The 24,105-nt window shown below is 30.8% G+C and overlaps 2 protein-coding genes across 2 annotated transcripts; both read left to right on the top strand.

Moving 5' to 3' along the window:
* Positions 1–2,347: 2,347 nt before the first annotated feature.
* Positions 2,348–4,101, top strand: LOC125821954 (peroxidase 42-like). The gene is made up of 4 exons (XM_049501308.1): positions 2,348–2,664; positions 2,740–2,928; positions 3,199–3,364; positions 3,454–4,101. Exons 1-4 carry the CDS (start codon positions 2,449–2,451, stop codon positions 3,861–3,863), a joined length of 981 nt encoding a protein of 326 aa, XP_049357265.1. The 5' UTR covers positions 2,348–2,448; the 3' UTR covers positions 3,864–4,101.
* A 5,176-nt stretch (positions 4,102–9,277) lies between these two features.
* On the top strand, positions 9,278–11,966 carry LOC125822662 (uncharacterized). The gene is made up of 2 exons (XM_049502095.1): positions 9,278–9,748; positions 10,194–11,966. Exons 1-2 carry the CDS (start codon positions 9,407–9,409, stop codon positions 11,745–11,747), a joined length of 1,896 nt encoding a protein of 631 aa, XP_049358052.1. The 5' UTR covers positions 9,278–9,406; the 3' UTR covers positions 11,748–11,966.
* Positions 11,967–24,105: the final 12,139 nt, after the last annotated feature.

Here is a 24,105-nt window from a genome sequence, read left to right as displayed (position 1 = left end):
ACGCGTACCAAAAAAAAATTAATTTCCAGGATTAGGTTATTAATGCAATATTTAATTACCAATTATAATTAACAATAAAACTACAGTAAGTATAAAGTTGGCCCCACAAGTAAAAATAGATAGTCTCAAAAAGGGAGCAATCACACGTGTTTGTATGGAGTACAATGCAAGTGGGCCCACATATTCAGTAAAATTGTTTAGAAGCATTCATTCAAAAGATAGACCGTAAATAATTGAAAATAGTATTCCCTCTGTCCCTATTTAGTTGTCCACTTTAGAAATGACACACAAATTAATGCAATAATGATTAACATAGTGAAGTTATAATTTTATCCTTATAGTACAATTTACAATTCCAAAATAAATTAATTCAAGATAACTAATCAATGCTGAGAAGTTCATAAGTTTATTTACTTTATTTATGACAACTTTATTTAAATACGGGTATAATAGGAAAAAAATTATTATCCTTTCTTGATTTGTCAAAATGGACAATTAAATAGGGACAACTAAATAGGGACGGAGGGAGTATGACTTTTTTGTCCAAAAAAGAAAAGATACATCCATGTAACGATGAAGTACAAAAAAGCTAAAGCATAAAAAATTTGTAAATACCAAAATAGGCCTTGTCGGTAAGCTGGCAAGACACCCGAGAGGTGCTTGTCAAGCCGCTTGTATATATGGATAGAGAATTCACTGTATTAAAATTGATTTTAAATGATAATTAATTAATAGTAATAGGTTAATTCTTATTAAATACCACTTTGTCCCTATTTACTTGTCCACTTTCTTATTTTAGTTGTCTCTAATTACTTGTCTATTTTGACAAATCAAGAAAAGACAAAATATTTTTACCTATTATATCCTCAATTAATTACTTTGAAAAACGTAAAACTTTTTGAAAATCTTTAGTTTTTAATTCATCCACTCCATAATTAATATGGGTAAATTGGTAAACTCACTATGCCAATAATTATTTTCTTAATAGGTGTGTCAATTAAAAAATGGACAAGTAATTAGGAATAAAGGGAGTATATTTTTTAGGAGTAATTATAAGTTTTTGTAATATTTTTAAAGCTTATAACGATAATGAATCTGATACAAATAAAAACTCTAACATTATTACTCCCTTCGTCCATTTTATATGTCACATTTTTACTTTGTACTTGCATTAAGAAATTATGTAATTTTACCCTTCTACCCTTATTTAATTTTTTTTGGAACTCAAGTTTTCAACCAATGAATATGAATTAATTTAACCAATGAACATGAATCATTTACTTAACTTTTCTAAGTTGGTTAAATGTATGTTTTCAATGCTAACAACTCACCAGGGTAAAAAAAGAACAATATGCTAATTTATGCATTGATTTTATGAAATAATAAGTATTAATATGAACCAACTATTTATAAAAAAATGACATATAAATTAAAACGGAGAGAATATATTTTTATTATCGCTAAAAACTATTCTTATTATATATATATATATAGTAATAAAGTTTATTTAAGGGGGGAAAGATCCGCTTCCTTTGAGGATTGGACTTGAATTATTTTTATTTAATGAAAGAGAGAGAAATTTCATGGTGGTGAATACATAGTACTTGTAAAATTTTCCATTCCAATGTTTATTTATTATTTTTAATTTGATATTTTTCTTATCTTTAACCGCAATATCATGTGACGATGCCTCCTACTTTCAAGCACTGTCTTCCGTGAAGACGACAAAAATGGTACCCATATCATATTATCAGTATCTAATTTTTTCTTGAATAGAATCTAAAATATAATATATTAATGCTTTTATTATAAAAAAAAATATTAAATCAATTGTGGGGTTGAATTCAAGACTTGTTTGAAATGTACGCAATTAGTATTTTAGTGAAGCCTAATTAAACTAACAGGTAACATGAAAAGAAACTATAAATAAATTACAAATTCAACAAGTCTTTAATACTTTATTTTCTTGAATTCAATTCAACTCTTGAAAATACAAAAAATTCCCCTAGAAAATACTTTGTGAGTCAAATTAACAACAAAAAAAAAATATAAATACAATTTTAGAAGTAAAATTTAGGAAAAATAAAATGTACTACATAACTTTATCCTATTTTGCAAAAAATACTAAATTATGCAAAATATTTTGCGAAATAAAAGTGAGTTCCATGATTTTGAAGAGTATTTATTTCTACTCCCTCCATTTCAATTTAGTTATAATATTTTAAAATATAAACTTTTTAAGAAAAATTATAATTATAAAATATTATATTAATTTAATCAGATTAATTATGGAGAAGCAAAATTGAAAGGGACCAGTAGTAGAGTACTTGAGTGGAGAGAAAAATGTATTTTCTTTGTGGGCAGTGTAGGCACTTTCTTCCCTTATTTAAGAAGGTACCTAAGTGATCATCTAAAGAACAAGCTCTACTGACCGTTTAGCAAAGAAAAATGGCTTCCAAACATATTTTTTTCTTTGCTATTCTCTTTTTTTCAGCTGTCTCTGTTTTTGCAGAGGAGAATCCTAGCCTTGTAATGGACTATTACAAGGATACTTGCCCTCAAGCTGAAGAAATCATCAAAGAACAAGTCAAACTTCTCTACAAACGCCACAAGAATACTGCATTTTCTTGGCTAAGAAACATCTTCCATGACTGCTTTGTTGAGGTACTTAAAAAAAAAAAGAATTTTTTTAGACACCCTTTTTGAAGAAATGATAATTGAACCTTTTGTTTTTTGCAGTCATGTGATGCTTCCTTGTTGCTGGACTCAACAAGGAGGATGCTGTCTGAGAAAGAGACAGACAGGAGTTTTGGTATGAGAAATTTCAGATACATTGAGACTATTAAAGAAGCTGTAGAAAGGGAGTGCCCTGGTGTTGTTTCTTGTGCTGATATTCTTGTTTTGTCTGGTAGAGATGGCATTGTTGCTGTAAGTTTTTACTACTTACTTTCATTTTAAGTTCCAAGAAATTTTCTTTCTTGAAATGTTTGTTTCTATGTGTACTTGTAGTACTAGATCTGGACTTAGTAGTTCATTAAGTTTCAATTACTCTGGGGGGCTTTTACTCTTGTACTTGTAGCAGTAGACTAATTTATGTATGTATTTTTGACAATTCTCAGATATTTGTCTGTGTTTGGTTCTTAAAAGTGGTTTAGTTAAATATACTAGTACTAACATGTTTAATGGACTTGTACACAGCTAGGAGGGCCACATATCCCACTCAAAACTGGAAGAAGAGATGGAAGAAAAAGCAGAGCAGACATTCTTGAACAACATCTCCCAGATCACAATGAAAGCATGAGTGTTGTTCTTGAGAGATTTGCCAACATTGGAATCAACACCCCTGGAGTTGTTGCCTTGCTAGGTACTATAGCCCGCACGCATTGAACAAATAATGCTCTCTTAGTTAATAGTTTGGTCTAAAAATGTTTACTTAATGTGTGATTTGAACAGGGTCACACAGTGTGGGTCGAACACATTGTGTGAAGTTGGTACACCGTTTATATCCAGAAGTCGACCCTCAATTGAACCCAGAGCATGTACCACACATGCTCAAGAAGTGTCCAGATCCAATTCCAGACCCAAAGGCTGTGCAGTATGTGAGAAATGACAGAGGCACACCCATGGTTCTAGACAACAACTACTACAGGAACATATTGGACAACAAGGGATTAATGTTAGTTGATCATCAGCTAGCAATGGACAAGAGGACTAAGCCTTATGTAAAGAAAATGGCAAAAAGCCAAAATTATTTCTTCAAGGAATTTGCAAGAGCCATCACTATTCTTTCTGAGAATAATCCACTTACTGGGACAAAAGGTGAGATCAGAAAGCAGTGCAATCTCTCCAACAAGCTCCACTAATTTGCTTTATGTGCTTGTATCATTATCACTTTTCCCCCCTTCCTTTGTGTATGTATATGTGTGAGGGAGGTAGTGGACAGTGAAATAGGAATAAGATTGTTTTAATTTCTTCATGTTGTAAGTTTGTGTAGTGGACATGACCATGTTCATTACATTCCATGTTCTGTTAGTAAAATTTCCACTGTTTTAGCCCTACCCTCTTAAGTTATGAAAGGAGGTGTTAATTTGATATTGTTTACTATGCAAGAGTGTGCTCATTTTGAACATGATATATTCGTTCCCTGCCGTTATTCAATGAGAACCAACGGACGATCAAGAAATTACTTGACCTAATCATGTTGTACAACATGAGCATGCTCCGTAAAATCCAGTATAAGGCATAAAGATTCAATTTTTAACAGTGCAATCAAAGATTCCAGTAACTTTAGGTAGAATCCAATGATAAAAAGAAAGCATCTCCTTAAAGAAAGTTAAAAGCAGGAAAAGCAATTAGGCCCCTTCATATTTTTGGATAAACTATCATTTTAAAAATAAAGTAAAAATGAGTTCCTTTATAATGTCATCACTTACGTCATGGCTGCTAAAACAAATTATGATGATTAATATATATGAGGTTCAGACAGAGAGAAAGAGGGCCATGGATGTTGCACAGGACTGAAGATAGGTAAATGCCACTACTACTTAATGTGGTTGTATTAAAACCAAACAAAAAGAACCAGACAGGTGGCTTGAAAATAAGAACATCATATTCAAGAAATAGATTGGTGTTGTTGTGTTATCAATTCACAATAAATTTTGAAAATTTTCCATCAAGAACCTGGGTTTTTTGTTTTTTTTTTTAATTTCTTATTCAGTGTTCAATATCTACGGTATAGCCCAACTAATTCGAATTTCTAAATGATAGGGCCAATTCAGGGATAGTGCTAGTTACAAATGATTTTTTAATATCCATGACTTAAAATCGATATCTCCGATTAAGGGAGAAGCAACTCAATCCATTACACTTCCTTACCAATAAATTGAGCTAGGTGTACCTTAAGATGCATTATTGATTCAAGAGTGAAAGTTTATACAAACACTATACTTGCCATATAGTCATACTCTACTTATAGGTCAAATAGCTCCCTAGATCAGAAAACCAAATATTTCAAAAGGCAACTTGAGGAGGATTATTTTTCTTCTTGCTTGTTGACATAGAAAAAGTATTACTCCTGCTTGCAAATAATAATAACATGCCTAATCATGTTGTTATGTATTTTTACTTTTAACTTCAAGGCATTATTTTAGCAAAAATATTTCACTCCCTTAAGATCAATGATTAAAGAAATTTGTATGATATCTATAGATGAAAATGATAGAATTATAAAGTAGGATGGTCCCTCTTTCTGATTAGATTGATTTGATTTAGCTATTATTAGACCTTAATTATTACTCCCTCTGACCCAATTTATGTGACTTATTTTATTTTTTAGTCAATCTAAAAAAAATGACACATTTCTATATTAAGTAATAATTTAACTATAAAATGTCTATTTTATCCTTAATGAAATGATTTACGGCCACACAAATTTCTATCATTTATTTTAGACCACAAGTTTTAAAAGTCTTTCTTTCTTTTTTAAACTCCGCATCAAATCAACTACCTCACATAAAATGGGACAGAAGACATAGAAAGTTGCTACATAGTACAGATGTTGCTGAAAACACACAATAATCAGATCAAAAGTGTCGTAGGATTAAAAGTAAGTATAATACTAATAGAGTCAAGTATCGTGAGATTTCTGTTAGGATTTTGCCCTGATTTTCTTATCATAATTTAATATTTATTTTTTCTTAAAGAAAAAACAAAACATTACCAAGGAAAATATAATATTATTTTATATTTGGTTTATTCTCTCCTTTTAGGACTCCTTTTCTAGTAGGAAAGGTTTAAGACTCTATAAATATAAGTTTGTTTTTTCTAACACAAAAACAATAACATCCACAATGTAGTAGTTTAAGAGTCTTGTTTATGAGGAGATCTATTATCTCTAAAGTTTCAATGTTTGTTAGGATTTTGCCCTGATTTTCTTACCATAATTTAATATTTATTTTTCCTTAAAGAAAAAACAAAACATTACCAAGGAAAATATAATATTATTTTATATTTGGTTTATTCTCTCCTTTTAGAACTCCTTTTCTAGTAGGAAAGGTTTTAGGACTCTATAAATATAGGTTTGTTTCTTCTAACACAAAAACAATAACATCCACAATGTAGTCGTTTAAGAGTCTTGTTTATGGGGAGATTTATTCTCTCTAAAATTTCAATGTTTTTCTTTATATTAGTTTTAATTTCATATAATAATATTTTGATTTTTAGTATAAATTTTTGTTATCTGATTTATCAACTATATGATTTGTAAATTATAAGTTTCCGCATGACGTCCTAATCACCCTTCATAACCCAACAATTTCAGCCATTATGGGCATGATTTGCACTCGATTATGGGCTGAATTTTCAGCCTTTTGGACACCATATGGCTGTAATTTGAGATTTCAGCCCCTTTTGGACTAGAAATTCACCACTCCTTTGTGCTTCTTTTGGGCTCCCCGGCTCTTGCACCACACGTGGTCCCGATCTTTATCTTCTTGAATTCGAATTTCGATCATCAAAGTATATACATGTAATTTTTATTCCACTCTTCGCCATAAGTCTTGAGTAGCGATGACAAAAAGAGTCAAAATATATTAGCGCTCTATAGCTACAGTTTTGTTATTTGCGCTCCATAGCAAACATATGCATCTGATTTCAATAAATCGCAGGCATCTGATTTACATGCATCTCATTTGTATAAAAATTGCAGACATATGATTTACATGCATCTCATTTGTATAAAACCGCGAAAATGAGGAATTTTGGAAATTTGTAAAACTTATAGGGGATAATGGTAATAAGTAAACTAAAAGGTGGAATTTCTGTAATTTTTCCAATATATTATCCACATTTTAGATGTTTTGGTGCGCAGAGATGTCAAAGTTTCACATTGGCAGTGAATGAGGTAATTATTCTCCTTATATAATACTCACCTTTTCATCCCAATTTATATGACATTATTTGACTTGACGAAACATAATTTAAGAAAAAAAATAATTCTTAGATATTTGTGTGACTAAAAATCATTTCATTAAGAGTAAAAAAAAAAGAATTTTGAAATTAAATTATTTTTAATTATAGAAAAATAACATTTTTTTAGAACATATTAAAAAAAACCCACGTAAATTGAGATAGAAAGACAATAACATTTAAGATAGTGTTATGTCCAAATTTCATTAATTATCACACTGGTACCTTAGTCCTCCGTAGCACTTCCCAATTCGTGTCTCGTGATGAAAGCTGTATCACATTAATTAACATCATAAGAACATGTGAACTTCTTAAAGGATTAATGCAAGATGGACTAAATTGATTTCACAATTCATGCATCAAAATGCTTCTTAAACTCAAAGGTTTAGAAAGGCATGCACAAATTGCGATTTCTTCTCACACATATATTTTCGTAGATATACGATGATATACATGGAATACATACATGAATATACAATGAGATATAAAAGAGATATTTAGAAATTGATATTTTAGCTCCTTAAGATGTTTCTAACAAAACCCGATCAAAACAAATCACAATTGTGCACCATCAAAAATATGATGGAGAATTGACAGTGGTTATAGGATGCCAATTACTTTAATTTTACTTTAAAAAAGCAAATATGAGCTACCCAAGCTATTTTATGTGCATGATTGACACACATTGCCAAATTGTCTTACAGTTACTTCATCCATTTTGAAATGACACATTCCTTAAAAACCATTAGATATAATATTTGAATATCACACTCTAATTCTTTTTTAAAAAAAGTTTCTACGATTAATTATTTATGAGACAAATAAATGTTGTTCTCCTTTCTATTTAAGGTAAAGGAAAAGAGCAGTTCTATTACGAATAATCATTTTGTTTCCTACCAACTTAAACGAATAAAATCATAAGCGTTTAGCTAGTTAGGGGAATGAATAATTAAAATGTAACGAGGATATTTAGCACCAACAGGAATTTGTCCCCCTTTTTTCCCATCAAAATTATTACTACTACAAAAAAGACTTTGAATATAGAAGCCACTGTAACTTTAGGGTGTTTTTGGTATGCCTTTTTCTTTTGATTCACAAAATAATGGTGGACCTTGTATTTTTTTGTTCTTTTCCATCATTTATTGGATTAGTCTATTGATGCATTAATATTACGCCTCAATCAATCTCTTGCAACATTATGTAACTCCTAGAAAATAGCAACTTTCCCCAATCCTAATATATGTGATCACAATTTTATACTCCCTCCGTTCAATAATATTTCCTCTATTTCTAATTACTTATTAACTTTTAAATTAACACACCTATTAAGAAAATAATTATTGACATAGTGAGTTTATCATTTTACTCCTATTAATTATGAAGTAGATCCACGAAAAACTTAAGATTTTCAAGAAGTTCTATCTTTTTCAAAGTAATTAATTGAGAAAGTAATATGTAAAAAAATAAATTGTCCTTTCTTGATTTGTCAAAATGGGCAAGTAATTACGAATAACTAAAAAAGGAAAAGTGGACAAGTAATTAGGGATAGAGGGAGTAGTTACTCATTATACTATTTTGGGATGTCCAACAATATTTGTTTACTTTATGAAATCTATGGATAAATTTTACACTTAGTTCCTAATTTACACTTATAATTTATTATAGTCATTTTTAATTATATTTTTCAAGACATTATATTTATTATATTCAAAGGGCGATATAGTAAAATAATCCTTCTATTTATAGTTTTTTAAGAAGTGTGCAAAATCAATAATGACAACTATGGTTGGACATAGGTAGTATCACATAAATACCTAAAATTTATTTTAGATCATAATTTATTTATTTTAAAAAAAATTAATGCATAGTCAAATACTATCACATAAATTAAGTCGACGAGAGTAAAATTACTTTGTTGCATAAAGCAATTACTCTCCTCTTTCCATTTTACTTGTCCAATAATAATTATAATTAATAATAAGCGTAAATTACAAATAAAATTATAGATTATTTTTTAATTGTATAAACTGAATAAATAAATACTACTACTGCTATATTTATTTTTAATATTTTACTAGTTTCTTTTAAAAATAAAGTTATTCATATTAGCTTGTTTTTGGGTATCCAAAGTTCCAAACTCAATCAAATTTGAAAAAAACTAGACGTGCACAAAAAGTTAAGAAGAAGAAAAATGAAACATTATGGGTTGGCGTATGAGGACAAAAAAACATCACACACTCACTCATTGGAATTGTCAATCTTTTATGTTTATTAAATTCAAAATTCCAAAAGTCCCACCACCCTCCTCTGTTTTCTTCTTTCCCCTGTTTCACACTCAATTCATAATGCAAATATACACACACTTAAATCTGTGATTGACCATTCAGCGAGTACAATTCTACAAACTCCAAATGGGTTAAAGTTTTCTGTTGACAAAAAAATGAAGATCAGTGATGGGATTGCTAGTTCAATTGATTGTCAGTTGACTACTGATCACAAACTGCACCACCGCCGGAAGAAAACAAGAACTTCGGTGGACGGAGATCGGAGGAGAGTAAAAGGTGAAAGTGGATCAGCCTCAGCCAATCAATTCTTGGTGAGCAAGTTTAATAACCCTTTGATGGAAATGGAATACAGAGGATTTGAGCTTTTTAATGGTGGGGCAAAGATGGGTGTTTCTGCCAGAAAGCTCGCCGCTGGCCTGTGGCATTTGGCGGCGGAGTTCGACTCGGCTGGTGGCAGTTGCGGCGGCATGAAGCGGCAGTGTGTTTCGATTCATCCGGTAGGTTTTCAGGTGTTATTGAATTAAACACTGTGTTCTTGTTTTCCATAAAGTTGGAATTGAATATACTAGCACAAGAAAATGCAACTTAATAATGTGTTTTTAAGCTAAAATAAGTCGAAAGTCATAAGTTAGCAGCGAAACAGGCTCTAATTGTGAGGTTGATCTGCGGAGGATTTGTATTATAGTTTTGTATAAGTAGGCGAAGTTAAAGTAGAAGAGGGAGGAAGGTAACAGATCGCTGTACCACTTTATTTGTACCGACCGGCTGCACATGCCCAAAAATCCCATATATTTTGCTTTAGTCATTCTGCAGTTCATCCACTATATTTCCATTACTTCGATTTAAGTCTGATCGTCTTCCTTTATATATTCGTCTAATTCTATGGAAGTTCCATTTTGATTACAATCAATACTTTCTGACCATTTGCATGATTGTTACTAGCTCCCTTCTTGGATACCAATCCCTAAATCTGTGATGGAGGGAGCTACAAAGTGGGATCCTGGCCACTACAGAGAAGTAAATCATTCCAACAACCTTGTAAAGCTTTATGAACGTGCTACTACCTCACTTGCTCCTGCCTTACAATTAGTTGAACTAATAAGAGCAAGAATTCACATTGAAGAGCTAGAAGCTGACAGGAGGCGTCTTAGAAGGAAATTCAAACACTTTGTGAGGAAGCTGAATGAAGAAAGAACCTCATGGATGAGAAAAGAATGTCAGAAGATGCATACTATAGTTGATGGATTAAAAGATGATTTGAGAAGAGAAAGAAGAAACTGTAAACAGCTGGATAGTGTTAATTCCAAATTGCTGGTTGATCTAGCTGATTCAAAGTTATCTTCCAGACAATATATGCATGATTATGAGAGAGAAAGAAAATCTCGAGAGTTGTTGGAGGATGTGTGCAATGAGCTAGTCAAGGAGATTGAAGAGGACAGAGCCGAAATTGAAGCATTGAAGAGTGAAAATGCCAGACTTGAGGAGGAAGTGGAAGAAGAGAGAAAAATGCTTCAAATGGCTGAGGTTTGGCGCGAAGAACGGGTTCAAATGAAGCTGATTGATGCAAAGCTACTTTTAGAAGAAAAATATCGCCTGATGAGTAATCTTATATCAGAACTTCAGAGCTTTTTGAGAGCTAACAATGTAACTGTGGACATGACTGACTTAATTGAAGTGCAAGTGGTCAAGCAGCTTGTTGACTCATTGAACATCCAAGAAATAAAGGAGTTCTCTTCAAGCTCTCCACTATTAAATGACATATATACAAGTTCTATTATATGTGAAGCGGCAAAACTGGGAACTAATACCTTCGCTGATTATAGTACTCCTTGTCATTCCTCTGCAATTCAAATTGTTGGTACTGAGGTTAGTAAAACATGTGCTATGAACACCAGCAGTGAATGCTTGAATGGCGTTATTGATCATGAAGAGAGTTGCAAACATGAAAGTGGTAGGGAAACAGTGACCCAAGCTGAAGATCAGTTTTCGAATAATACTGTTGGTGAAACTGAGCATTCTGTCAATTGTACTGACCGGGGCAGATATCTTTTATGTGGCAAAGTGAATCATGAGCAAAACACTGGTCAATCTGGTTCTCTAGATTTTGAGACTAGTGACATCTCCTCAGTATTACCAAAAAAAACGAAGAAGAAAGGATCATCTTTTCGCAAGCTTTGGAGATCCTCACTATCAATTGATGACTTCTGTAAGACAATCTCACATGATGACAGTGGGAGATTTTCAAATGGATCAACATCTAATGTGGATGTTGTTTTATCAGAGAATGTACCAGCTGAAAGAGCACTAGCCTACCAAGATTTTGTGAATCATTGCTGCTCAGGTGGCCCAAGAAATCCACATACCGCTCGAACCATGAAAGGATGTATTGAATGGCCACGTGGAATACCGAAGCATGGTTTGAAGTCCAAGCTTTTAGAGGCAAGAATTGAGAGCCAAAAATCGCAATTGCGCAGTGTGCTTAAACACTTGAATTAGGTGGAGGATGGCTTCAGTTTGCTGCTTTAGGTAATTGTATAAACTTCATGAACTAGTAGTTGGATTCACATGGTAAAGAGCAGCTGTAACAGTTTTGTCTCTTCATAGCTGCCTCTTTAAGTATTTCAATGGTGTTCATCTTTTCAATGAACTTCTAGATATCATTAAACTGTATCCACCCTAAAATTACACGAAAATATGTTATTTTCATCTTGTATGTGTCATTCAATCATTATCTTATTCTTCAATCTTACTACTGCACTTATTTCTTGGACTAACATTCTAGTGATGCCATTACTAATGGAAGTGTGATCATTGTACCTCATGAAATGAAAATGAGAGATCTAAGAATTGTGAGGTGAATTCATTCACTATGGATTTTGTCCCTACACATGATTTCAGGGTGGGGACACAAAAGATATCCATGTTGTTTGTAATAGTATCTGTTAATATCTTCCAGTAGACTGCTGAGATGATTCACCAGCAGAATGATGTGATTGTTTTAACTTTTTTTCTTGCTTCTGTTTGCATCATTTCTGGTGACACCCATGCCCCAATCTTTCATATTTCAGATTTACTTGAATTTAGCATCATTTATTCACAATCCAGGTGGGACACTCTTCAGTACCTACTGTGGAATTGCTGAGTCAGATAAAAAATAATATGAACAAATTATTGGTCAAAACTTAAACTGTTAAAAAACCAAATATGTCACATAAATTGAGACAGAAAAAATATTCATAGCAACCAGATTACTATCCTTTTGTCAATCCTTTAGACCTCCGCATCACGAAAACCGCGAAATCTATAGATAACTGGGCCTTCTAGAGCTGTCAAAGAAGATCCAATATTTTTAGTTGATACTTTAAGAATACTGTTACTATATTGGAAAATTTTCAATGTGGACTTAATAATATTAACATTGAATGTTTGGTTTTATAAAAGTATAATTTACATAAATCTCATTGTTAAGAGTTAATTACATTATTTCCCTACTGTTTTTCAAATTATAAAAATTCCTTAAAATTTATGGATTTCACATACATCACTAGACTTCCGAATACATCACTGGACATCCGGATACATAGGTGAGGGATGTATCTAAGAGGGGAGGGATGTATCATGTAGGGGATAGAACATCCGGATACATCACTCGACTTCCATAGGTGATGGATGTTTTAGAGAGGGGAGGGATGTATCCTAGAGGGGGATAGGGATGTATCAGTGAGAGGAGAGTGATGTATCTGAGAGGTTATTTTTGAGAAAAAAATGGTAGGAAATTTTAGAGATTATGGTAAAATAAAATATTTATTTAGGTAATTTTGCTTTTATAAAATGTGCTGAACAATTATGGTTGGTGGAAATGACTTGGGCCTCTTGTATGTTGGAGTTCATGTTGGGCCTGAATCCATGGTGGACATGACTCGGGCCTAGTATGACGATAGAAGAGGAGGAGTGGAAAACTTAGCCTAACCAACTTCAGCTGGCTCATGGATCTGGTCTTCTCGAACATGTCCAGATTCGAGGTTTGAAATTTGAACCCATAAAAAACCACTAGCCGAATTGAATTGGTTAGAAATGAAAGTAATTTTTAGGAACCAAGAATAAAATGATACAGTGAGGCTCAAACTTGTCAACAAACTAGAATGTAAACCCTCTAGATCGAACCCCACCAAAGCAGTCTAGTTATGGATCCGAACCTAATTTTTCTAATTTATCATGACCAAAATGAAACTTGAATAGATATATATGATAGAGGTATGAACTCACATTCGACAAGACATTTAATCAATTAAACGACAAACAAGGTCAGGATTAAATTACTTTATAAAAAGTCTAGAAAGATTGAAATGCAAAAGCTATTATTAACCTAACTTAGGGAATGTGGTCAAAAGTACTTCGATTTGTAGCAGAACAAAGTGATTAACAGAATCTACCAAAAATAGTTTTTAAAAAAAATAGTGTCAATTATTTTATAAATAGATAAAATAAAATTTATAATTCTAGCTAATCCAGGAGGGGTTCCATTATGCCTTTAGGTAAGTACTGTTTAATCGTACTATATTAGGCAAACACATTTAATTTGATCTAAACCCTTACCTAATCATAGAAAGGGACTTAACAGTAGCTTTGTCTGTAACCCCTAGCCACCTAAGTTTATTATTATCCAAAGTATTTCTACTCGGATTAATTTTCATCTGCGCATGGTATTTATATCAAATTAATTAACGACATTAATTTACTATATTATATTTGATAATAAAATGAAGTGAGAATATATAGTTATTGAGTTTCAATTGACTGATATTGTTATTGTTGCTACAATTACATATATAATTTATTTCGTTGTATTAATTATTATTTTGTCTATCTATCATTTATTTCATTAAAGAAAAAGAGACTTTTCATAAAATTATGCATATATCATTGTTATGGTGATGCAGTTGAGAGTTCATTTCGATCAAACCTTGTGATTGTGTAATTTGATATAACAAATGATTCCCTGTCCAAAATGGACATAGTTATTTGCAACTTGTTCAGACAATGGCAAAATCGTTTATCAAAATTATGTTTTTAATACTACTATTTAACTAAAATAACAATAATTACAAGTGACCATGCTAGAAAATTATTAAAGTGAATGAAAAAAAGAATAATAATTAGGTAAATGTCTTAAATGCAAATTCAATGGTGGAGCTTAAAAGGAGGCATGCAGCCTGACGTACAGAGTGATTATATTCTCAATAAAGAAGCATTACTTTTAAATCTTTTTCGGATTTGCAAAGGGATAGTATTCTCTCTAAGTTTATTTATTTATTCTTATTAAGGTTTATATATGAAGTGGACATTGTCATATGATTAATAATTAATCTAAATGGAATCTTTGAACCTACCATTACGTTCAATTAATTAATTGTTTATGCTGTCAATTCAAATATCGTCTAAGTTTAATATTTATAACTACATTAATCAAATTCATCAACTAATGAGGCTAAGAAACACAATTTGAACCGTCTATAATATCTATTTTTATAATCATGAGAAAAAACAATTTTAGGATCCGTTTGGCCACAAGTATATTTGGTAAAAACATGAGAAATGGTGTTTGGTCATACAATTTTCCATTACTATATATTTGTCAAATATCTCAAGTTTTCAAATACTAGAAAAAACTAGTAGTGGAAAAGTTATTTTGACTAATCATTAAAGCTAATTAAATTCAATTAGACCAATTCAATATTTGAAAATAAAATTTAAATATCCAAAACTACACAAATGTACGATAACTTGCTAAAATATTTTAATATATTAATCAAAATTTACATAATTTAAAATTCAAAAAATGAAACTACGTACTTACTATTAACCCCAGCATATCTATAATGTTAACAAAGTGGAAATGGGGTCGAGGAAAATTGTCATTCATCCAAAGGGAAAGTACAGCCTAGCATCCATATCATGGAACAATCAATTATGCAAAGAGGAAAAAGGAATAAGGGTGGATCAGATTCAGAATTTTAAATTTATATTTTTTAGATTTAATTTTAAGACGAGATAACTTATTAAGTTTGTAAAAATTGATTTGTACATATTAAGTAAATTTTTTTAATATACATATAAATCTAAATAAAAAAGTATAATAATTAAACTAAAAGAAATATGTATTTCTAAAAATAATTTAACGGTGTAATTTTCTTATCCACTATTGGTAGAGAGAAGTTAATCTCTTTTATGAAAAATAGTCAATATTATAGATCCGTCCCTAAAGTAAAACGTGCTAAACTGCACATGCATGCACAAGCCAACTAGATCAGGCATAAGTAGATATGGTATCTTAAGTTCACGTAGTTCATTTTTTATTTTTATTTTGAAAAATAAAATAAAATCCACCATACAAACATAACATAACGTTAGTTACGTTAACTTCTATATAAAGGGGCTCATTTTGTCTAATTGATCAAGAATATTATGTCTCAATTGGATAAACTCACTTATTTATAGGAGCGCCATGTGAAACGTAAATTAGTGTTCATCCGATTATATACAGTATATTATTTATATAATCTTTAAAATATATCTAGTATTATTTATTGCATAAAAAATGTTCTTTAATGACAATTAATTAACAATAATAGCTTAATTGCTAGTACTAAATGTGTATTATTAGCACTTTTTATTTAACTAACGACAAATTCCTGTAAAATATGTATTTTTAGCAGCAATTAGCATTTTTTGTAAATGTCTGTAAATCCTATAGCAACATTGACAATTAACTAATGTTGGTAAAAACTTTAGCACTCTTTGTTAATATATATAGTATTTATTACTGCGACAAGTTATATTTATAGTTGTCTTTTCTAAAAATCCTGAATTCTTCTATGATTAACTCTTACTATTGTTTTGAAGAATTTTGAATGGTTGTTCCTGTAGAATGATCACGCTTGAAAAGACTTGTAATATAGCTAGGACAAAATTGAAGGACAAGCAGCTGCTTGGGCAAAACAATTGATCATGAGTTGAGATTTGAGCCCACTTATAGTGGCTACTTGTTACAATTAAATTATACTGCGTTGGATAAATATCCATTTCGTCGTCCCTTCTCTGTTATCTCATGTTCACCTTGTTTTGGCTACATCACATTATTTGATTCTGACTACTCATTTACCCTCACATTTATTTATTTCCCCCTTACTGTACTCTTGTTTTCTATTTTAAACATTTATTATTCGATATTGGTGATATATGTATTTCATGTTTGAAGTTTTGAGATTAGGATAAGTTACTCTCAATAAAGTCGCTTTCATATTTACAAAGCTTGAACCTAAAATCTCTAGTTAAGAGCAAAAAAAAATAATACCTAATACTACCCTATCACGATCCTTGTTAATTCCGTCACGAGCCTTGAGATTTTATTTCTTAGAACAATAGGGCTATATAAGTTGGTGCGAGTATAAACCATATCACTGTACAATTATTACTCTTTTCCAATTGTACAAACTCAGGGCAAATATATGCTTGTATATATTGATGATTCAGGGCAGAAATAACGAATGCGTAATATCATTAGTGACGGATTCATAATTTAAAGTTGGTGAATTCTGAATTTGCCTTATAAAAATGATCTAGCTTTATTTCTTCGTGCAACCTCAGTAAAATTATGTGTTTTTTTCTATAAAAAATCTATTTAGTTAACTATATAGGATGTTTAAAAAAGAATGTTTGTTTTTTTTTTAAAAAAAAACTCTCTAATTATAATTTTAATTTACTTATTTTTGTTTAAGATTATAAAATTGAAAGATATTTGATATATTCTACATAATATTAATTTAATATCGAAAGAATCAAATAATTATTCTTTAAATTACATAAATTTTTATCTCAAATTAAAATTAGACAGATAAATTAAAACGGAGAAATTATAATTACTCGAGCAAGTCTACTTAAAAGGTACAACAAACCAATGTGCGCATAGTTTATTTTTTTTCATATTTAATTTTATATGGAATTCAATAAGAAGAATCTTCCTTCTCGATAGAAGAGATTACCCACACGCTTCAGTAAGGCGCGTGTGCGTAGTCTCGTAGATTCTAGAATCAGAGTGGCACACGGGAATTGGCTGGACTCACTGATACTCTGACAAAACCCCTGAAATATGCTCATATAATTACAACAAACCCTTCAGCAAACTTATAATATAAAAATGCCCCTCTTAATTTTTAATTATTTACATTAGTACAATAAATCTCTTAAATTAATCAGCAATTCCAACTTTTCACACCTAAAATAGAACATGAACCATCCAACCATAGTACAATCATTTCATGTCTATGATTCACTAGATCTCCTTTATATCAAATAAAATAATAATAGCCATCAAATAATATCACTAAAGATATGTTTAATTTGTTTTAAATAAATATAAAGCACCAAATAATTTTAACTGAAAAGACAGCAATGTCTCCTTGGTCGATGAACCAGTTGACTGTTTAGTGCTTTCTTTAATTTCCAATTATACAATAATACTTACTATGAAAGTGGATCTGCAATATTTTATTATCTATGAAAAAATAAAATAAGTGTGGTTGATAAATATAAGGTAGAGTTCCACTTTGCACTAAAATGATTTCGTTCACGATATCATAAGGAGGTACATATTTTTCTTTAAATGAAAAATGGAATGACTAATATAATCTTCGATATCAAATATTATATGTCATATTAGCAAAATCAAATTGGTTTCTCAATATTTGACGTTTTACAATAATAACAAGTCTTTCATTTTATTTTATTTCCAAGTCTACCATTTGCCTGATTCAATTTGTATTTAGTAGAGTGTTAATTAAGTAATTAATTTTATTTAAAAAAAAGAAAAAAGAAAGAATAGTTAGACAAATACTCATGTATTTATGGCTATTAATTTTTTTCTAAAATTAAAGAGTTCTGAAATATCTTAAACGACAAAATAATGTGGACATGAAGGAGTCTATAATCAAATTGATTTTTTATGTTGACAAATCAAAATAAGGTTCTAATGACTTGTGATTGACAAAACAAGAAAAAAGGACTTGAGATGAACAAATAAAAGAAGGAAAAAAAGGAAAACATTTGCGGTTCACATATGTAGTATCAAATAAATTCATTAACACTCAATTTGATCCTTAATCATCTTTTTGTAGTTAGACAGATGATGTTACTATATATATATATATATATACTAGACATCGGAGCCCGTGCTAGCACGGGTCCAATATGTATCATTTTGTTTTAATTTATGTGACACAGACAAAATTAAAGAGTTAATCAAACTTTAATATTGATTTAAAATAGTTTAAATTTCTAAATATTGTTAATTATGGTAAAAAAAATTTTTTTATGTCTTTTAACATTCTAAATTGCTAATTATTGTTGTATGATTTGTAATATCTTTTACACAATTTTCAAATAATAAAGGTTATTTCTTCTTTCTCAATTTATGTGGTACTAATAAAATTTTGAGATTCAATTAATTTTTTTTGTCTTTAAAATATTCTATTGTTAATTACTGTAAATTATTGTACTTTCTAAGTAGTTTTCAAATAATATATATTATTTCATTTGTCCAATTTATGTGTCACCGATAAAATTTGAAGAGTTAATAAGATCTTTTACATATTTTTATATCTTTTGAATATTTAAGTAAATAATTATTGTGATTTATAATATTTTATACAATTATTTAAAAAAAATGAAACAACAAACAAAATGAATTCATCATAGGAAAATTACCAAAGAATCCTTCAATACATCAATAATGGGTCCCACTTTTTGTTTAAAAAAATATGCATATTGGGAGGATATTTTTGTCCAAAGTGGAAATAAAATAAGTATAAAGCATTAAAGTCTTTCAAAATTTTAAATTGTTAATTCTTATTGTATGATTTATAATACTTTTACGTCATTTTCAAATAATAGAGGTCATTTCTTCTTTCTCAATTTATGTAGTACTAAAAAAATTTGAGATTCAATCAATTTTTTTTGTCTTTGAAATATTTCTAGCTGTTAATTACTGTAATTTATAGTACTTTCTAAGAAATTTTCAAATAATATATATTATTTCATTTGTCCCAATTTATGTGTCACCAGTAAAATTTGAAGAGTCAATCAGATCTTTTATATAATTTTATATATTTTAAATATTTAAGTAATTAATTATCGTGATTTATAATATTTTATACAATTATTTAGTATAGTAAAATAAATTTAAAAGAAACAAACAAAACGAATTCATCATAGGAAATTACCAAAGTGGAAATATTGTGTAAAAAATGTGTATTTATTGTGATTTTGAATGTTTTGTGGGGTAATAGGACGCACGCAAAGTTAAGGTGTCTTTTTGAAAATCTGGGACAACTTCAAGTATCACTTAATGTTTGTTCTCAAAATCTAATTTACTTTCATAAACTATGTGTCAGATGAAAATGAGATTAACAAATTCAAAAGGAATGAGTAATAAATAGCTCATACAATGACATATTTATTATTTAAAAGAAGTACTCCATTTGATTGAAAGCTAACAAAATAGTTACAATGTAAATAAATACTATAAATTTTTTTGCATTGTAGCTTATTATATATAGAATATGAAAAATTATATATAGTACTCCATGTGTAATCCATAATATCACATGGGAATCACTACTAGCTAGAGAGCTACAACAGCATTTCATGAGATTCTGTGCAAGAAATGCCAACCAAAATTTTGTCTTTCTATTTCTGGCCAAATTTTCGGGTCATTTAGCATTTCTCATTATATATATATAGGGAAAAAAAAAATTGGCTAGAAAATTTAATCAGAATGATATTTTTTCTATGTTATTTTAACTTTTTAAACATTTTTACCCTTTTAACTTAGATACATTTTAACTAAAAAATGGAAAAAAAATCTGTTTATTTAAAGTAAAAAAAATATTATAGTTTTTTTAAATTTTCTGGCCAAATTCTGGCCATATTTTCTAGTCATTTAGCATTTCTCATATATATATATATATACACTCATAAATCACAGAAAAAATGACAAATCAATGACGAAACTAAACATCCTTAGTTGGAATCATCTTTTAATTTTTTCATTATTAATAACTTAGTTGGTTGACTATTTGAAATTTCACCACTCTACTTGTGAGGGTTTGATTCCCCACATTGTTATTCTCTTCCTACCTTCGATTTGAAGGAAAAAAAAACTAAGAAATTAAGTGTTACTTATTACTAATAAGTTGTGATTTTTAGATCAAATATATGATTATATTGATTGGTGTACTTTTACTATATTTTTCTTTCTTTCTGAAAAGAAACAGAAAGAAAGATTTTTTTCAAAAGTTTCATGACCTTCAAATATAACAATCGATGGAGTCCAAATTTTCGTTAATTTTTCTTAAAATACAAAAAAGAAAGTCCATGAAAAAACTAAAAATACAAAAATTGACATATTTTGTATGTGTATGCATGATATTTCACCATATATATAATTTTCCAGTAAATAAAATTCGGATAAACTCCCTGCCCCGGCCTGGAGGAAGAGCTGGATTGTGGATGGGAAAGACGTACAACTCGATTATTATTGTCTTCCATCACTTAGGTGTAAAATTTTAATCCAACCAAAAATCATCCAACCGCACTCTTAATTTAATTACAATCTATTGTTTATTTTTCATTGGTGATCCAATATAAAAGAGATAAATAAATTGGTTAGAACATAGTTCACGTGCTTTATTCTTATAGGAAAAAGATAGACCATCAATTTTCCATATTTGAAAAATATGGTCCAAAATTCGTAGTCACGAGAGAATTTGTTGAAGCATAAATAACAATTGTCCAACGCAATGGATGATGTTAAATAAAAGGGAAAGCCATGAAAGTGAAAAACTAAATAAAAGTAGAATATCTTGTGAAATCCTCATCGACTTCATGTAAGGTTATAAAAACCAACAAATTCTGAACACCATCCATCTAATGTTGCTCCTTTAAAATAATATATTCACTTGCCTCTTTTAAAAGAGAACACGTGGAAAATAATTCATTAATTAAATCCAAGGGTGATTAAGGTTGCATTCATATCCAAAATTTTGAGTTTATAGAGTTACTTATTGTGTTGTGAATAAATTATTTATAGTATATATTAAGAATTTCCAATCATCGCTGAACAATAAATTGGAATGAGCTACTATGTAAAGATATAGTACATGAGCCTAACTTAACCTCAAAAACTAGCTCACGGGGAGGTTTGTCTAAGTCCTAATAAGAAGACCAATTTCTCATCCCTCTAGCAATGTGGGACTTTGTAACAAACTCTAACTTCGTTCTTTGTTGGAAATTAACAAGAATGCACAAGGATTTTAAAAAGAAAAAAACGAGAAGAAGAATAGGATGAAGGATTTTCTGTGTGTATTCTCTGTACAAAGTGTGTTTAAATAATACAATCAGAATCTACTTCTAACAAACTTCTACAGCTGTCCTATGCTAATTGGCTAATCTATAACAAACATGTAATTACAATTTTTCATAAAACAAAATAAGGAAAACTAATATTTAAAAATTAATATTATGGAACCTTCTGGATGGAAGAGCAGATGATGATCACATGTCTCATTTAAATCAAAGTTTCTTTCCAATTTTACTCTTCACCTTTTCTTTTCTGGTGACTGAATCTTACGGCGGGTCGTGTTCTTGTGATATTCCAACATCCCCCCTCAAATTGGAGGGGGAGGAACGAACACCCAATTTGTCCAATAGAAGACGATGAGAGGAACCAAGTAAAGGTTTCATAAAAATGTCGGCAATTTGAGAAGAGGAAGGAAGAAAAGTGAGGGAAATGAGTCATGTGAGAAACTGTTGCCGGACAAAATGGCAATCCAAATCAACATGCTTGGTCCGTTCATGAAAGATTGAATTTTTAGCAATGTGAATTGCAGCCTCACTGTCGAAATGAAGGGAGATGGGTAGAGTAGGAGGAAGAGAGAGATCAGAAAGGAGTCGGACAAGCCAAGTCAATTCTGCAACAACACATTGCATGGATCTGTACTCAGCCTCTGCAGAGAAAAGTGAAATAGAAGTTTGTTTCTTTGATTTCCAAGAAATAGGACTACCCCCAAGACTGATGTAGAAACCACTCATTGACCGACGAGAGTCGGGGCATGTAGCCCAATCAGAGTCGCAAAAAGCCAGCAAAGTGAAAGATGGGGAAAAATTGAGAAGAATTCCTAAGCCTGGCCGGAAAGGAGATAACGGAGAACATGGTGTGCAGCTGAAAGATGTGCCTGGTGATGTAGTTGCATATATTGTCTAAGGTGTTGGACAAAAAAATAAATATCTGGTCTAGTGTGAGTTAAAAAATTCAGTTGTCCAATCAAACGGCGCTAAACAGTGGCATCTGGAAGAGGAGAACCCGTATTGGCCTATAGCTTGTGAGTGGGATCTAAAGGTGAAGAAACAGGTTTGAGGCCAAGACAATTGTATTCCGACAAAAACTCTAGTACAAACTTACTTTGATTGAGTATCAAACCACGAGGCTCCCTGATGACCTTAATACCCAAAAAATAATGCAAGTCTCCTAAATCCTTGATTTTAAATTCAGAATCCAAAACACAATTTGAGGGCATCTAATCCTGCTTTGTCGTTGCCATTAAGGAGAATGTCATCCACGTAGATATCTAAAAATGAAACATAGGAATCATGGCATTTGTAGAAGAGGGAATACGCGTTTAAAAAATGAGTAAAACCCTTGAATTTGAGTTATGTTGTCAAACGAGCATACCATTGTCTCGAAGCTTGTTTCAAGCCGTAAAGAGACTTCTTTAGTCGACAAACTTTAGTAGGATTAGTGACTTCCAAACCTTCTGGAAACTTCATATAAACTTCCTCATCTAATTCACCATGAAGAAAAACATTGTTAACGTCTAATTGGTGTAAACCCTAGCCCTTCTTAATTGCAATAGCAAACACACAACGTATAGTAGTAATCTTCACAACAAGACTAAAAGTCTCGATAAAATCAACCCCTTCTTTATGAATTTCACCTCGAACAACCAAACGAGTCTTAAGTCATTCAACACTACCTGATGAGTTCAATTTAACTTTGTAAACCCATTTTGTAGGTAAGGCTTTCTTACTAGCAGGCAATGAAACCACTTCCCAAGTGTCATTAGTGATCAAGGCCTCAAGTTTTTTTGTCATAGCATCTCTCCAACCTGGGTATAAAATAGCTTGGGAACAAGAAGTAGGCTTAGTCACATGGGATAAAGAGGTGATGTAATCTTGATTGAATTGAGACAAGGCGGAAAAAGCAAAAGGAGACACATGAGTAGGAGAAGAAAAGAGAATATTAGAAACATTAAAGAGATAAACACTATTACAAACGTAATCCTCTAGGTAAGCAAGAGTCTTGACAGACTTAGTGGACTTCCTGAGAACAATAGGATTTGAAGGAGAACTGAAAGTGGAGAAGTAGGAATAAGAGATTCAGATGGGAGATCATGGATGTTAGGAGCACTGGAAAAGTTAGGATCAATAGGATGTGAATGATTGGTCAGAAAAACATAGTCATAAGATGCAGAAGTAGTAGGAGTATCAAGAGGAAAAATGGAAATAGTATGTTGAATTGTGGCAAAAAGATATATATCTTCAAAGAACTTAACATTTCTGGAAACAAAATGCTTCTGAGAAGGAAAAAACATCAACTTGTATCATTTCTTGCCAAAAGGATACCCAAGAAAGACACAAGGTTCAGCCCTGGGAGCTAACTTAGATCTACGATCTACCTTGAGTAGCAATAGAAGCAAAAACAAGACATCCGAAACATTTCAAATGAGAGTATTTAGGAGGA

The sequence above is a fragment of the Solanum verrucosum genome, unplaced genomic scaffold (genome assembly GCF_900185275.1).
Source record: "Solanum verrucosum unplaced genomic scaffold, falcon-dt-bn FXZP01000103.1, whole genome shotgun sequence".
Taxonomy (NCBI): Eukaryota; Viridiplantae; Streptophyta; class Magnoliopsida; order Solanales; family Solanaceae; genus Solanum; species Solanum verrucosum.
This window is presented reverse-complemented; position numbering and strand designations above follow the sequence as displayed.

Bases quoted from the DNA above. Each gene is read 5' to 3' on its own strand.
- LOC125821954 (XM_049501308.1), top strand. From the start codon at position 2,449: ATGGCTTCCAAACATATTTTTTTCTTTGCTATTCTCTTTTTTTCAGCT. The intron at 2,929-3,198 runs GTAAGTTTTTAC...ACTTGTACACAG, and splicing joins GTAGAGATGGCATTGTTGCT to CTAGGAGGGCCACATATCCC. The intron at 3,365-3,453 runs GTACTATAGCCC...TGATTTGAACAG, and splicing joins TGGAGTTGTTGCCTTGCTAG to GGTCACACAGTGTGGGTCGA.
- LOC125822662 (XM_049502095.1), top strand. From the start codon at position 9,407: ATGAAGATCAGTGATGGGATTGCTAGTTCAATTGATTGTCAGTTGACT. The intron at 9,749-10,193 runs GTAGGTTTTCAG...GATTGTTACTAG, and splicing joins AGTGTGTTTCGATTCATCCG to CTCCCTTCTTGGATACCAAT.